Below are 12,523 nucleotides of genomic sequence, written 5' to 3'. Positions count from 1 at the left end.
GCTACAGCAAAAAGAAAAATTTTAAGCCTTGATTTAAAAGAGCATAAAGTTGGGGTAAACTCCAGAAAGTAATTCCAGATGTGAGTAGCATTGTAACTAAAAGATGCTTCACCCAGGGGATGGTAAGCAGACCTACCCCAGGTGACCTGAGAGCTCGGGAAGGTTCATAATGCAGCTGGAGATCAGAGGTGTATTTTGGCCCTGGACTATAAACTAGTAACTTCAGCTTTATAAACCAGTAGCAATATTTTAAAGTCAGTCCTCTGATGGACAGGAAGCCAGTGTAGCAATCTGAGAACTGGAGCAATGTGTTCTACTTCCTTGGTCTTAGTGAGGAGTCTAGCAGCAGTGTTCTGAATGAGCTGCAGCTGTCTGAGGGGCTTTTACAGAGACCTGTGACAATGCCATTACAGTAGCCAAGCCTACTAAAAATAAAAGCATGGATGGGTTTTTCTAGATCTTGCTGGGACATAAGCCCTTTAACTCTTACCATCTTAAAAATATAGCAGTAGGCTGACTTTGTAACTGTCTTAATGTGGCAGTTAAAATTTAAGTTGGTGTCCATCACAACACTAGAGTTTCTGGCTTGGTTTGTAGTCTGTAATGACAGGGATTCTAAAAGAATTTGAATAGTTTGTTTTTTTGGCACCAAAACAATTATTTCTGTTTTCTCTTTGTTCAACTGGAGGAAATTTTGGCACATCCAGTAAGTGATTTGTTCAATACATGTTTTTAGTGACTGTTACATAAATTTGAGTCTCATTCGCATAGTTATGGTAAGTTATTTAGAAGCTGTCACATTTCCTAGAGTATCCAATGTAATAATGTAAGGAATTATCTTTTAACACGATTAAATGATTACTTGTGGATCAAGCTCAAGTATGTAGTCCGTATGCAGTTAATTAATCTTCACTACAGCCACTGGTCATTGATGATTCTCACTCTCTTGTGTGATTATTTCAGGGGAATTATTTACATTCTTGAGAAAGGTTTTGTAATTGAGCCCTTGGGAGATTCATCTACATTTGAGCACCTAGTCTATCGAATGGAAGACCTAGAGGCAGAACCCTCTGTGTGTGGTGTATCTCACCACAACAGTCCTGCAACTCATAACCATCATCACTTGAACCATGGAAGGTTATCACAGAATTGGAGGGTAAATAAACTCTGTTTTATTGTTTCTTCAATTTGCAATCACATTGGTGACATTGAGACACAAAGATAAGAGAGGTTCTAAAGCATCTGATCAGTTCTTATCCGTATGTTGGAAGCGGATTACAGTTTGGGAATACAATACATTAGGGAAAAATGGTATCAGTGTAAGTGTCATGTAAATGGATGGTTGATGGACAACAATGACTCAGTCGGATAAGGGCCTGTTTACATGCTATATCTCTCTATTTTGGAAGGGACAGACCAATTGATCAGAATATAGCACATACCCCATAGCTAACAGAAGCTGGAACTTAGTGCGGTCATTTATTAAACCGATAGTTGGAATGTCAATTATACACACAAGGGAGTCTGCAGATGCTGGGCATCCATCGCCACTCACACAAAATGCTGGAGGAACTCAGCAGGTCAGGCAGCATCTATGCAAATGAATAGACAGTCGACGGTTCAGGCCGAGACCCTTCTTCAGGACTGAGAAGGAAGGGGCAAAGAAGGGGAGAGAAGCTAGCTGGAAGGTGATAAGGGAAGCCAGATAGTTGGAATGTTAATTCCCCTTTTAATTCATGGACTGATTTTATCCTGTGCCATCCAACAAAAAGTAAGCTAGTGGGAGGATTAAAGCTCCACAAGGTCCATCTATCTTCCAGGTGATCTGCTACAATGTTTTACAGCACAAAGCAAGAGTACCAATGTGCTTTTTAATTGCAATATTTCTTCATGCACAGTTCTCACAGAAAGACAAAGCTGCCAATCAAGTAATGTTTGGAATGTGCTTATGTTCTTTCATGAATTTATTAAACACAAGCACACAAAAACTGTTCTAACAGTTTGTTTCAAATTATCTGTGGAGCTGAATACTGGTCGAGACTTCTCCTTTTCACCAGTTATTTATAAAGAGAATCATTCAGAGTAAGAAAGATTCTTTATTCTGGATTGCACTGGCTACATGCTATCAGCAAAGGACTGCATTGGGAGCTTGCGCCTCCTGAATTAATTAAATTTTAATTTTAATCTTTCCAATAGTTAATACTTGTAAATTACAGTTTGCCTACTCCAAGGGAAGGACAATTAATAGATTATTCTCATTCCTTCGGTATTTTTATTACTGCATGAAGTAAATTGCATTCTGATTGTATTATAGATCTGCATATGTTAGCCAATTAAACTTATACAGATTTTAATGCACTTGGAACTTGGGGAAATGGGTAACTTTCCACATGATTGGTCTGAAATTGTTTCCCCCTTAAATATTACCAGTGCATTTAAAGCAAGGACCCCTACCATCAACCAAGGTCCAGGGACCCCAGGCTGGGAAACCCCTGATACCATTTTTATGACTATCCTGACATTGTAGAAACTAAGGTTAGATACTCTGTGAATTGAAAACTATGTATGAAAAATTCTTGTGTATAGCAAGCATAGATTTAGCCAGGAATTAGATTTATTCAGGTATCTGAGCTGCAATCTAATCTTATGTCCATATTAAACCATTAGGTAAAGCGAGTCGTACCAAAATCCCAATACGTGGAATTGGTCTTGGTTGTAGATAATGACAAAGTGAGTATCAGTTTATTTAAATTATTTCAAAAGTAGATTATAAAAAAACACCAGCCTCACATACTTCTGTGTTTTTCAGTTTAATCTTCACAACAGAAATGAAACTCTGATTCAGACTCAAATGGTTGAATTGGTTCATCTTGTAGACGGAGTACGTATAATTTTGTTTCTCAAAATTGGTTCTGTAATCTGAGTTCACCTTTGAACATTCATATAATATTTGTTACTCCTATGAGACATCAGTGTTCACTTGGTGTTGTTAGAGGCAAGTTGATTGGACCCATGGAATAGAGGCAACTGATCTAAAGCAGTGGATGGTCAGATATGCATGGACGGTCAGATATGATACAGTTCAGTGCTAGTTTACTTCTCATCTCTCTATCCACTCTGTTTTATTGTTTTTATTAGTGATACATCACAGCCCAATGAGCCCAAGCTGCCCATTTACACCCATGTGACCAATGAACCTAGCAACACGTACGTCTTTGGACTGTGGGAGGAAACTGGAGCCCCCGGTGGAAACTCCCATTGCCACATGGGGAAAACGTACAAACTCCTTACAGACAATGGCAGGAGCTGAATCCTATTCACCAGTGTTATAAAGCAATTGCATTAACCACCGTGCTACTGCAGCACCATAGAACACTTTAATCCAGCTGCTGTATTCCAGGCTTTTCCCAGCGATTTGCTGGAAGTAGTGACCTTAGACTGACTGCCACTTTACCATGGGGAGAAATCCAACGGAACGCAACTGGGGTATCCAGACAAGTGGAAAATCAGCACTGGAAAAATCACAATGTTTCCCAGGGATTTTATAGAAATATCAATTCATCAGATGATGGTTATTAACCGAGAAAGTGATGGCTCTGCATTCCCCAATAAAGTATACGTGAATGGAATATATTGGCTTTCCTGGCCTTGCTGGCCTACAAAAAATACTAAAGAATTTATTCACTTGGAACTCCACTTTGACTCCACTCCTTTGACAAAGTTCCACATGGAAGGTTAGTTAAGAAGGTTCAGTCGTTAGGTATTAATGCTGGAGTAATAAAATGGATTCAACAGTGGCTAGATGGGAGATGCCAGAGAGTAGTGGTGGATAATTGTTTATCGGGATGGAGGCCGGTGACTAGCGGGGTGCCTCAGGGATCTGTTTTGGGCCCAATGTTGTTTGTAATATACATAAATGATCTGGATGATGGGGTGGTAAATTGGATTAGTAAGTATGCCGATGATACTAAGGTAGGAGGTGTTGTGGATAATGAGGTGGATTTTCAAAGCTTGCAGGGAGATTTATGCCGGTTAGAAAAATGGGCTGAACGTTGGCAGATGGAGTTTAATGCTGAGAAGTGTGAGGTTCTACATTTTGGCAGGAATAATCCAAATAGAACATACAGAGTAAATGGTAGGGCATTGAGGAATGCAGAGGAACAGAGAGATCTAGGAATAACTGTGCATAGTTCCCTGAAAGTGGAGTCTCATGTAGATAGGGTGGTGAAAAGGGCTTTTGGAATGCTGGCCTTTATAAATCAAAGCATTGAGTACAGAAGTTGGGATGTAATGCTAAAGTTGTACAAGGCATTGGTAAGGCCAAATTTGGAATATTGTGTGCAGTTCTGGTCACCGAATTATAGGAAAGATATCAATAAATTAGAGAGAGTGCAGAGACGATTTACTAGGATGTTACCTGGGTTTCAGCAATTAAGTTACAGAGAAAGGTTGAACAAGTTAGGTCTCTATTCATTGGAGCGTAGAAGGTTGAGGGGGGATTTGATTGCGGTATTTAAAATTTTGAGAGGGATAGATAGAGTTGACGTGAACAGGCTGTTTCCATTGAGAGTAGGGGAGATTCAAACTAGAGGACATGATTTGAGAGTTAGGGGGCAGAAGTTTAAGGGAAACACGAGGGGGTATTTCTTTACTCAAAGAGTGATAGCTGTGTGGAATGAGCTTCCTGTAGAAGTAGTAGAGGCCAGTTCAGTTGTGTCATTTAAGGTAAAATTGGATAGGTATATGGACAGGAAAGGAGTGGAGGGTTATGGGCTGAGTGCGGGTAGGTGGGACTAGGTGAGATTAAGGGTTCGGCACGGACTAGGAGGGCCAAGATGGCCTGTTTCCGTGCTGTGATTGTTATATGGTTATATGGAACTCCTCAGAACAAGTATTGTTTGACAATAGATTTTGTAAAATTCAGTAATCTTAAAGATACAATATGTTAGACACATTGTCCAATGTCATTCAGTGTATATGTGAGCACTGAGTATTGAATGTCATTCAATGAGAAACCTCCAGGCTTTCAAAAACATCAAGAGGATAATGTCAGGGGTATGCAACTACTATGGACCACTAGGGATTTCTATCCAATCTCTGCATGTGCAATCACCCAACCACACCACTCCCATCAAATAAGTGGGGTTAAAAATAAAGCCATATATTTTAAGGTAATTATGCATAAGACTATAAGATATAAGAACAGAATTAGGTCATTTGGCCCATTGAGTCAGATCTGCCATTTCATCATGGCTGATCCATTTGCCTATGTATGTAGGTATGGAAAGCACTTGATACTCAAATTATTCTAGAGTTTTTCCTCTTTTAATGCTTTTTTAAAAAGTCCTTTCACCACTAAAACATGATGCTCTTGGCTTTATGATGTGACTTTCACTGGAAGATGTTAACTGGCCTTTCCTCATCTTTCAGATGTTTGACCCTTTGAATGTTGACGTCATATTGACTGGTCTGGTAATCTGGAAGGATGAAAATCAGATTGAAATCACTTCAAAAGCTGGGGAAGTTTTGAGTAATTTTGTACAATGGCGTCAACGAGTTCTGCTCCCTGAGAAGCAACATGATAGTGGACATCTGATTCTGTAAGTTTATTGGTAGGAGATATTCCCTGGATTTCTTCCTTCCTGTTACTGTGAATTCAGAGAATACACCTTTAAATATGATCAGTATTTTAAATACAGTTCAATATGCAATTCCTCCTTAAGTGCATTCAGCAGAAATTTAACAACTTTAGGTGAACCCTTTCTTTCCATGCAGTGTTAATTAAAGGGTCTTTCTATGATGTGTAGCACTTTCTCACCTCAAGAAAAGCACCATTTTAGATGTGAACTGAGATCTAGCTGGCTACTCATTACGGACAGCATCATAACTCAGCCCAATCTTTTTGTCAGTGTTAAATATTTTTCAGCAGGGATCACCGGAGAGTGATTTGCTAGATCCTCTTCTCTCGGCTTGAGCAATTTTAATATCATCACTAAAGACCGGTGTAGCCTGATTCAGCAAAAACCTGATTAAGTGTGCCGTCAAAATAATGTTCTTGCAGCGGCTACTCGAACAAAGCAATGCCGCTGTTAGAGACTGAGCAAGGGGAGTTACACAGCACGATGCACCTTCAGATCCGATCCAAAAATTATAACGTTCAAAGTCAAGAAACGCATTTGATCCTTTATTAAGCAAAAGCAAAGCAAACAATCTTGAAGTGATTAATGAAGCGAAAACTAGTGATATTAAACATCCTTAAGCAGAATTAAGCAGTCAGCAAAAATATATCATGCTCAGCTGCCCCTAGCTCAAACTGAACCCTAGACTGACAAAGTATGAGTAGGTAATTAAACCCTTCTCTTTTACCACAGCCCCACCTACGTAACTAACTACCATAACAAACATAATAAAGGCACTGCACAGAATACAGTGCAGACAGAAAACAGATACATGGCACCTACAGTGCTTCTGGCAGGTTGGTTTACTGTAAATCACTTGAGAAATAAAGCCTAATTTTATATTCAAAGAATGGGTGAATTAGACAAGGGTGGGAAATAAAACACAAATATTTTTGGCCCCTGTAATTCAATTTGTATTGAAATTAATCAAATTGAATATTGGACAGGCTTTATAATATACAACTGATGTGATGCTATAGATTTCTGTATGCCCAGCACCAGTTTCATTCATGATACTTTCAGCTGTAAGTATTCTTTGATGAATACATCACAGAAATAATGTTCTCTTAATTTTGAAATAGCAAGGACCTATCAGTTGTCACCTTCTCAAACTTCACTTCCTTTTTGTTTCTGTTGCAGAGGCAAAGCACAGTTTGGTGGGATTCTTGGACTAGCCTACGTAAGCACAGTCTGTTCTGCCAGGCTTGGAGGTGGAATTGATGTTGTAAGTTATCCGCTTTGTTACTTCAGCTAAGCAGTTGAATAAATCAGGAATTTAATATTGCCACATGTACATTGGATGCAGAAATGTAATCCTTTTCAATAATGTAGTCACTTTCAAAGTTTCAGAAACAAAGGGCCAATAACTACAGTATGATTTTGTCTTTTTGATAAATGTATGCTTACATATATTTATATACAGTACTGGGCCAAAGTCTTGGGCACATATATAAAGCCAGGGTGTCTAACACCTTTGCAGAGTACTGTAGTAATTTTATGTATTACACTGTACTGCTGCCACACAAAATGAAACAAATTTTGTGACATACCTGAGTGATGATAAATCTGATTCTGATATGGGTCTCTATTATGGACTGAGAGTGGGAAGGGGGCAGGGAGCGGGGAATCAATGTTGGGAAAAGGGTAGGGAGAGGGGAGGGACCATGAAGCACCAGAGAGACATTCTGTAATGATCAATAAACCAATTGTTTGGAATCAAATTACCTTGCCCAGTGACTCAGGGCTGGGTGTGTCTTCACCCGTGCCACCCAACCCCACTCCCCTCCCCCGCCTCTGGCACACCTTCTCTGCCACCTGTCCCATAACCCTCCTGCAGAACTCTGCCCTCGCCATTCCCAACATCCTTCGCTCCCACCAGATTTACAAACTAACTCTCCACTCAATGTCAATAAGTGCTGTACTGTGCAAAGTTCTTAAGGCGTGCTAACTATATATATATACGCCTTAGACTTTTACACAGTGCTGTATATAAATACATGTAAATGTATATTTTTAATATTTCGAGATCTGGTGCAGAGCAGGGCCTACCAGTCCAATAAGCCATGCCACCCAGCAACCTGTCTATTTAACACTTGTCAGGCCTGTACAGGCAACCACCTCCCCGTCTCCACCCAGGAGTCATCTGCCACTCCTTTTCAACTCATCACCTGCAGCCTATGTAATTGAACCCAGTCCTCATCCACAGTTCTTTTTCACCCATCGAGCCAGCCAGCCTCAACCAGTTGCTCCTCGCCTCCCACGCCCCTGTTGCTTGTGGTGTTTAGTACCTGTTCTCTCGTTTTGTGAACCCTCGTGGCTTGTTATTTTTGCAATTTTGTTATTAAAATTACCGCTCACTGCTGAATCGTCTCTGCTGCTCTGCTTTTGGGTCAAGCCTCCTCTACATTTCCTGTAAGTGCGCCTTGCTCCTTAAAATACTCTATCTTTGTTGGGAGCATCGACCTTACAGATATGCCTCGAAGTCACACACCATCCGGATTTGGAAGTATATCACCATTTCTTGGCCAAAATCCTGGAACTGCCTTTCAGCATTTAGCAACATCTCCAGGCCTGTAAGGGATAGGCAATACATTTTGGGCTTGTCAGCAACATCCACACTCCAAACAATGAAAGAAACAAAAATGACAATGTCAATTCTTATTTGATAGCATTCCTCTGTGGCATGACATATTTTGTCAGAAATTAAAATTCTAATTTATTATCAGTATAAATTATGTTTCACCATGTTGGAGATGCTTTGCAAATGGAAGTAACTGTTGTTGTAAGAGTTCTTTCCCTATTAGCAGTCAAATCTCTCTTTCCTTTTAACTAGTTTGCAAACAGTGATGTGGCAAGGGCTGCGACGCTTCTTGCTCATGAATTAGGGCATAACATGGGCATAAGCCATGACGGTCCTGAACGACATTGTAAATGTTCAGACTCTGCTTGCATCATGAGTCCAACTCTGACGTAAGTATGAACCTGGCCTATTGAATAGTTTTCCTGTGGATGTGAAAATGAGAGTTATCTTCTCTGCTTGCTTGATAATGTTTGAAGTTGAATTTCAGCTGAAGAGATGGATGGCAGAAGAATCTGAATATAACAATAAGGAACATTTACCGAAGTGGAGATCACTGAGGAAATTAACAAAATTAGTCCAGGCAATGAACAAGTCAAGTCTCAGAACCATTATCGATGAGGAAATGTCAAATAAGTTACCATGAGAAGAAATTGAATTGCTTACTGTAAATATATTCTGGATTGTGGAGAGAATCTATTCTGGAGGGAAAAGGGTATATGGGATTTAGTGAGAGATGTTCAGGTAGAAAGTAACAGCCTAGTCAGTGTAATATTTTCTCGTTACTAAGACCTCTCATTATAGAAACATGCATTTATATGGCACATTAGCAGCTGTATTATGTCTATGGCAGGTTTTTTAAAAGGGCTATCCAATTAAACATAGCATTACACAGAAAATGCTGGAGGAATTCAGCAGATCAGGCAGGATCTATGGAAAAGAGTAAACAGTTGACGTTTTGGGGTGAAATCCTTCATCAGGATAGATGAAGGGTCACAGTTCAGAACATCAACTGTTTACTCTTTTTCATAGATGCTGCCTGACCTGTTGTGTTCCTCCAGCATTTTGAGTATGTTGCTTGGATTTCCAGCACCTGCAGATTTTCTCTTGTTTCCAATTACGCATAAATTGGTGGAATTATTTCTGTTTTAACCACTTACCCAGTTCCCTTGTAAAACTGAGAATTAAATTTGCTTCTAATTTCCTTATTGATAACAAATTCCACATCATAATTAATACACACAAAATGCTGAAGGAACTCAGCAGGCCAGGCAGCATCGATGAAAAAGACTAAACAGTTGATGTTTCAGGCCGAGTCGCTTCATTAGACTGAGTTCATCTGACATTTTGTGTGTGTTACTTTGATTTCCAGCATCTGCAGAATTTTCCCTTGTTTGTGATTCCTCATCATAATTATTTATTACATCAAACAATTTCCTTACATCTGCCTTGCTGCTTTCACAACCACTAATAGTTGTCACCTCATTTAATTTGCCTTTCTGCCACTTGGATATGTTCTCCCATATTTGCCCTATTAAAACTCTTCAGAATTATGAGCACCTGAGAATCAGTATCTGGTTTAATATCACCGGCACGTGTCATGAAATTTATTGTCTTAGCGGCCACTGTACAATGCAATATATGATAATAGAGAAAAATTTGAATTACAGAAAATATATGTTTTTAATAGTTGAATTAAATAAATAGTGCAAAAATAATTTTTTTTTAAATTAGGAAGTGTTCGTGGGTTCAATGTACATTCAGAATTCTGATGACAAGAGGGGAAGAAGCTGTTCCCAAATCGCTGAGTGTGTGCCTTCAGGCTCCTGTACCTCCTTCCTAATGGTAGCAATGAGAAAGGGGCATGTTCTGGTTGATGGGGGTCCTTAATGGTGGACACTGCCTTTTTGAGGCACTGCTCCTTGAAGATTGTAGTTACTGCAGAGGCTAGAGCCCATGATGGAGCTACTAAGTTTACAGCTCTCTGCAGCTTACTTCAATCCTGTGCAGTAGTCACTCCCACCCCATACTAGCCACTTAGAATGCTCTCCATGGTATATCTGTCAAAATTTTGATTAAATCTTCCCTTACTTTGTTCATGGAGAACAATCCCATTTCCTTGAGAGTCTCCAGATAATTGAACTAAATCTCAAACGCTAGTACTAATTATTTTTTTCTCTTACTGAAATCAGTGATCAATGTTAGACTGTCATTACAATAGCTACTTTGTCAAGATTAACAACTAATTGCAAAGAAATTTAGATGGAATAACATACCCAGTCCTCCAGGTTTGGGGGTTCGGCTCAGCAGGGCTAACAACCCTAACTGGTCATAAACAATTGTATGGAAACAGCGATGAAGAATCCTCTGTATAGACAGAGATGGAGGACCTTCATTGCTGCCCTAAACGCCAGCGGTGTAACAAGTAGTAAGTAAAACACTCTAATATTGCATCTTCCATTTTATTACAGAAATTCCATGGAGTTCAGTAACTGTAGTGAGAAAGATTTTGTAAACCTGATTGCAAATGCAGGAGGATTATGTCTTCGAAATCAACCCAGGACAGAAGATCATTATTCTTTCCCATTCTGTGGCAATAACATTGTGAATGAGGGAGAGGAATGTGACTGCGGAACACCGGAGGTGAAAAATAAAACTTCATATTCTTTGATTCATTTCTATAAATGTCAGCCTTGTTCATCAGTGCAAGAGCAATCTTTGTCAACCAGTCTGACATGTGGTCCCATTTATTATATGTGTATTTAGCTTAGCAAACAGTTATCCCCATCTTATTTTGATAATTATAAATTGCAAGGAAAAAGTAAATACTGTTGTAATTCTACTTTTCTACTGATGTCTGGGCCTTTCAAAAGCTTTAGTGTATCAAAAATTTGGCTTCTTTAATCTCCTTCCTCCACATCTCACACATCACATTCTCCTCTGTGATTTAACATATTCACAAACCCCAGCACCTCAGATTTTGAAGTTTTTACCCTTTTACTGAAATTCCTCCACTGTCTTATTCCTTCTCCTTCCTCACATCACTTCTCAGTTCTGCTGTTTAATCCATGTCCCTTTGCCTCAGACTCCCAATTGCCCAGTTGCCTCTTCCTTTTGTCTCACTATCTGCACCTGTGGCTTCAGTCACAAGACCTGGACAATTCCTTTACCTTCTTCCATCCCACTGAGGCAAGGTGAGGCAGTGGGCCCTTCACTGAGAGCAAGGAAAACCTGAGGTTCGAGTACCGGGAAGAATCGGAAAGGTCGGGTACAGGCCGAATCGAGGTGGCAGGATCCAGGCCTCAGATGGAATAAAAGGTCAGAGTGTTGGTGCCCGAGGTTAGGAATGGGCCAGGGCAGCTCACTGCTACGTGATGCTTACTCAGCTCTGCGCTGTACTGAGGATCTGGGGCAGACTCACTGTGGACTTCAATTCAGAATGCTATCTGCTTGCATTTACTGTTTGTATGATCTGTTTTTTTCTGCACATTGGGTATTCATTGGTCTTTTTATGGGTTATTTTGAGTTTCTTTGTTTTGTGCTGCCTGTTAGGAGATGAATCTCAAGGTTCTATGATGTATACATACTTTGATAATAAATGCACTTTGAGTTTAAAACCCAGTTCTTTGATTAAGCTTTTGGTAATCTCTTTTCATATTTGTTTTTTTTGTGTCCCTGTTGTTTTCATTTCAATGGTTCAATTGTTCCATTTGATATCGGAGAATGTATACAACCTGAAATTCTTAATCTTTGTCGCCCATTACCCGCCAAGCAAGCACCCAAACAGCTCCTGATCTGCATTCCAACAAAAAATACAGTCCAAAACCCTACCACTTGGACATGCCACAGGCCATGTCCCTCACTTACAAGTGAAAGAGTGGTGTCACCATTTCCAGGAAGAAGGGAGATCGCTGTTTCGATGCTACAGTCCAAAGCCATGCTTATTGAGATCAGCTGACTCGAGAAGCAGCAGACCTCCCTCCCCCGCCCTCACCGAGAGAGAGCAATTGCCTGAATACAGAGAGCTACAATATCTGCACCTGCTGACTCGATGTTCCGATCATTGGATATTTTTCAATTTACAAAATACACATAGATTATTGATATCAAGGAGATAGTTTGAAAAGCTCATGGATTATGAGATCTAGGAGCAAAATTAGGCCATTTGGCCCATTGAGTCTGTTCCTCCATTTCATTTTGGCTGATGCAATTTTCCTCTCAGCCCCAATTTCCTGCCTTCCCCCCCCCCCCCCCCCGTATCCCTTCA

The 12,523-nt window shown here is 40.0% G+C and overlaps 1 protein-coding gene across 1 annotated transcript in view; it reads left to right on the top strand.

Annotated features, from left to right (window-relative positions):
• Positions 1–12,523, top strand: part of LOC132379630 (disintegrin and metalloproteinase domain-containing protein 9-like) — a 67,098-nt gene that overhangs the window by 22,361 nt on the left and 32,214 nt on the right. Inside the window, exons 6-12 of the mRNA XM_059947768.1 lie at positions 964–1,156; positions 2,668–2,730; positions 2,810–2,881; positions 5,431–5,600; positions 6,819–6,903; positions 8,512–8,648; positions 10,728–10,899. Of these exons, the coding sequence (XP_059803751.1) occupies positions 964–1,156; positions 2,668–2,730; positions 2,810–2,881; positions 5,431–5,600; positions 6,819–6,903; positions 8,512–8,648; positions 10,728–10,899 (892 nt within the window). The remainder of the gene's footprint in view (positions 1–963; positions 1,157–2,667; positions 2,731–2,809; positions 2,882–5,430; positions 5,601–6,818; positions 6,904–8,511; positions 8,649–10,727; positions 10,900–12,523) is intronic.

Source organism: Hypanus sabinus, chromosome 22 (genome assembly GCF_030144855.1).
Source record: "Hypanus sabinus isolate sHypSab1 chromosome 22, sHypSab1.hap1, whole genome shotgun sequence".
Taxonomy (NCBI): domain Eukaryota; kingdom Metazoa; phylum Chordata; class Chondrichthyes; order Myliobatiformes; family Dasyatidae; genus Hypanus; species Hypanus sabinus.
This window is presented reverse-complemented; position numbering and strand designations above follow the sequence as displayed.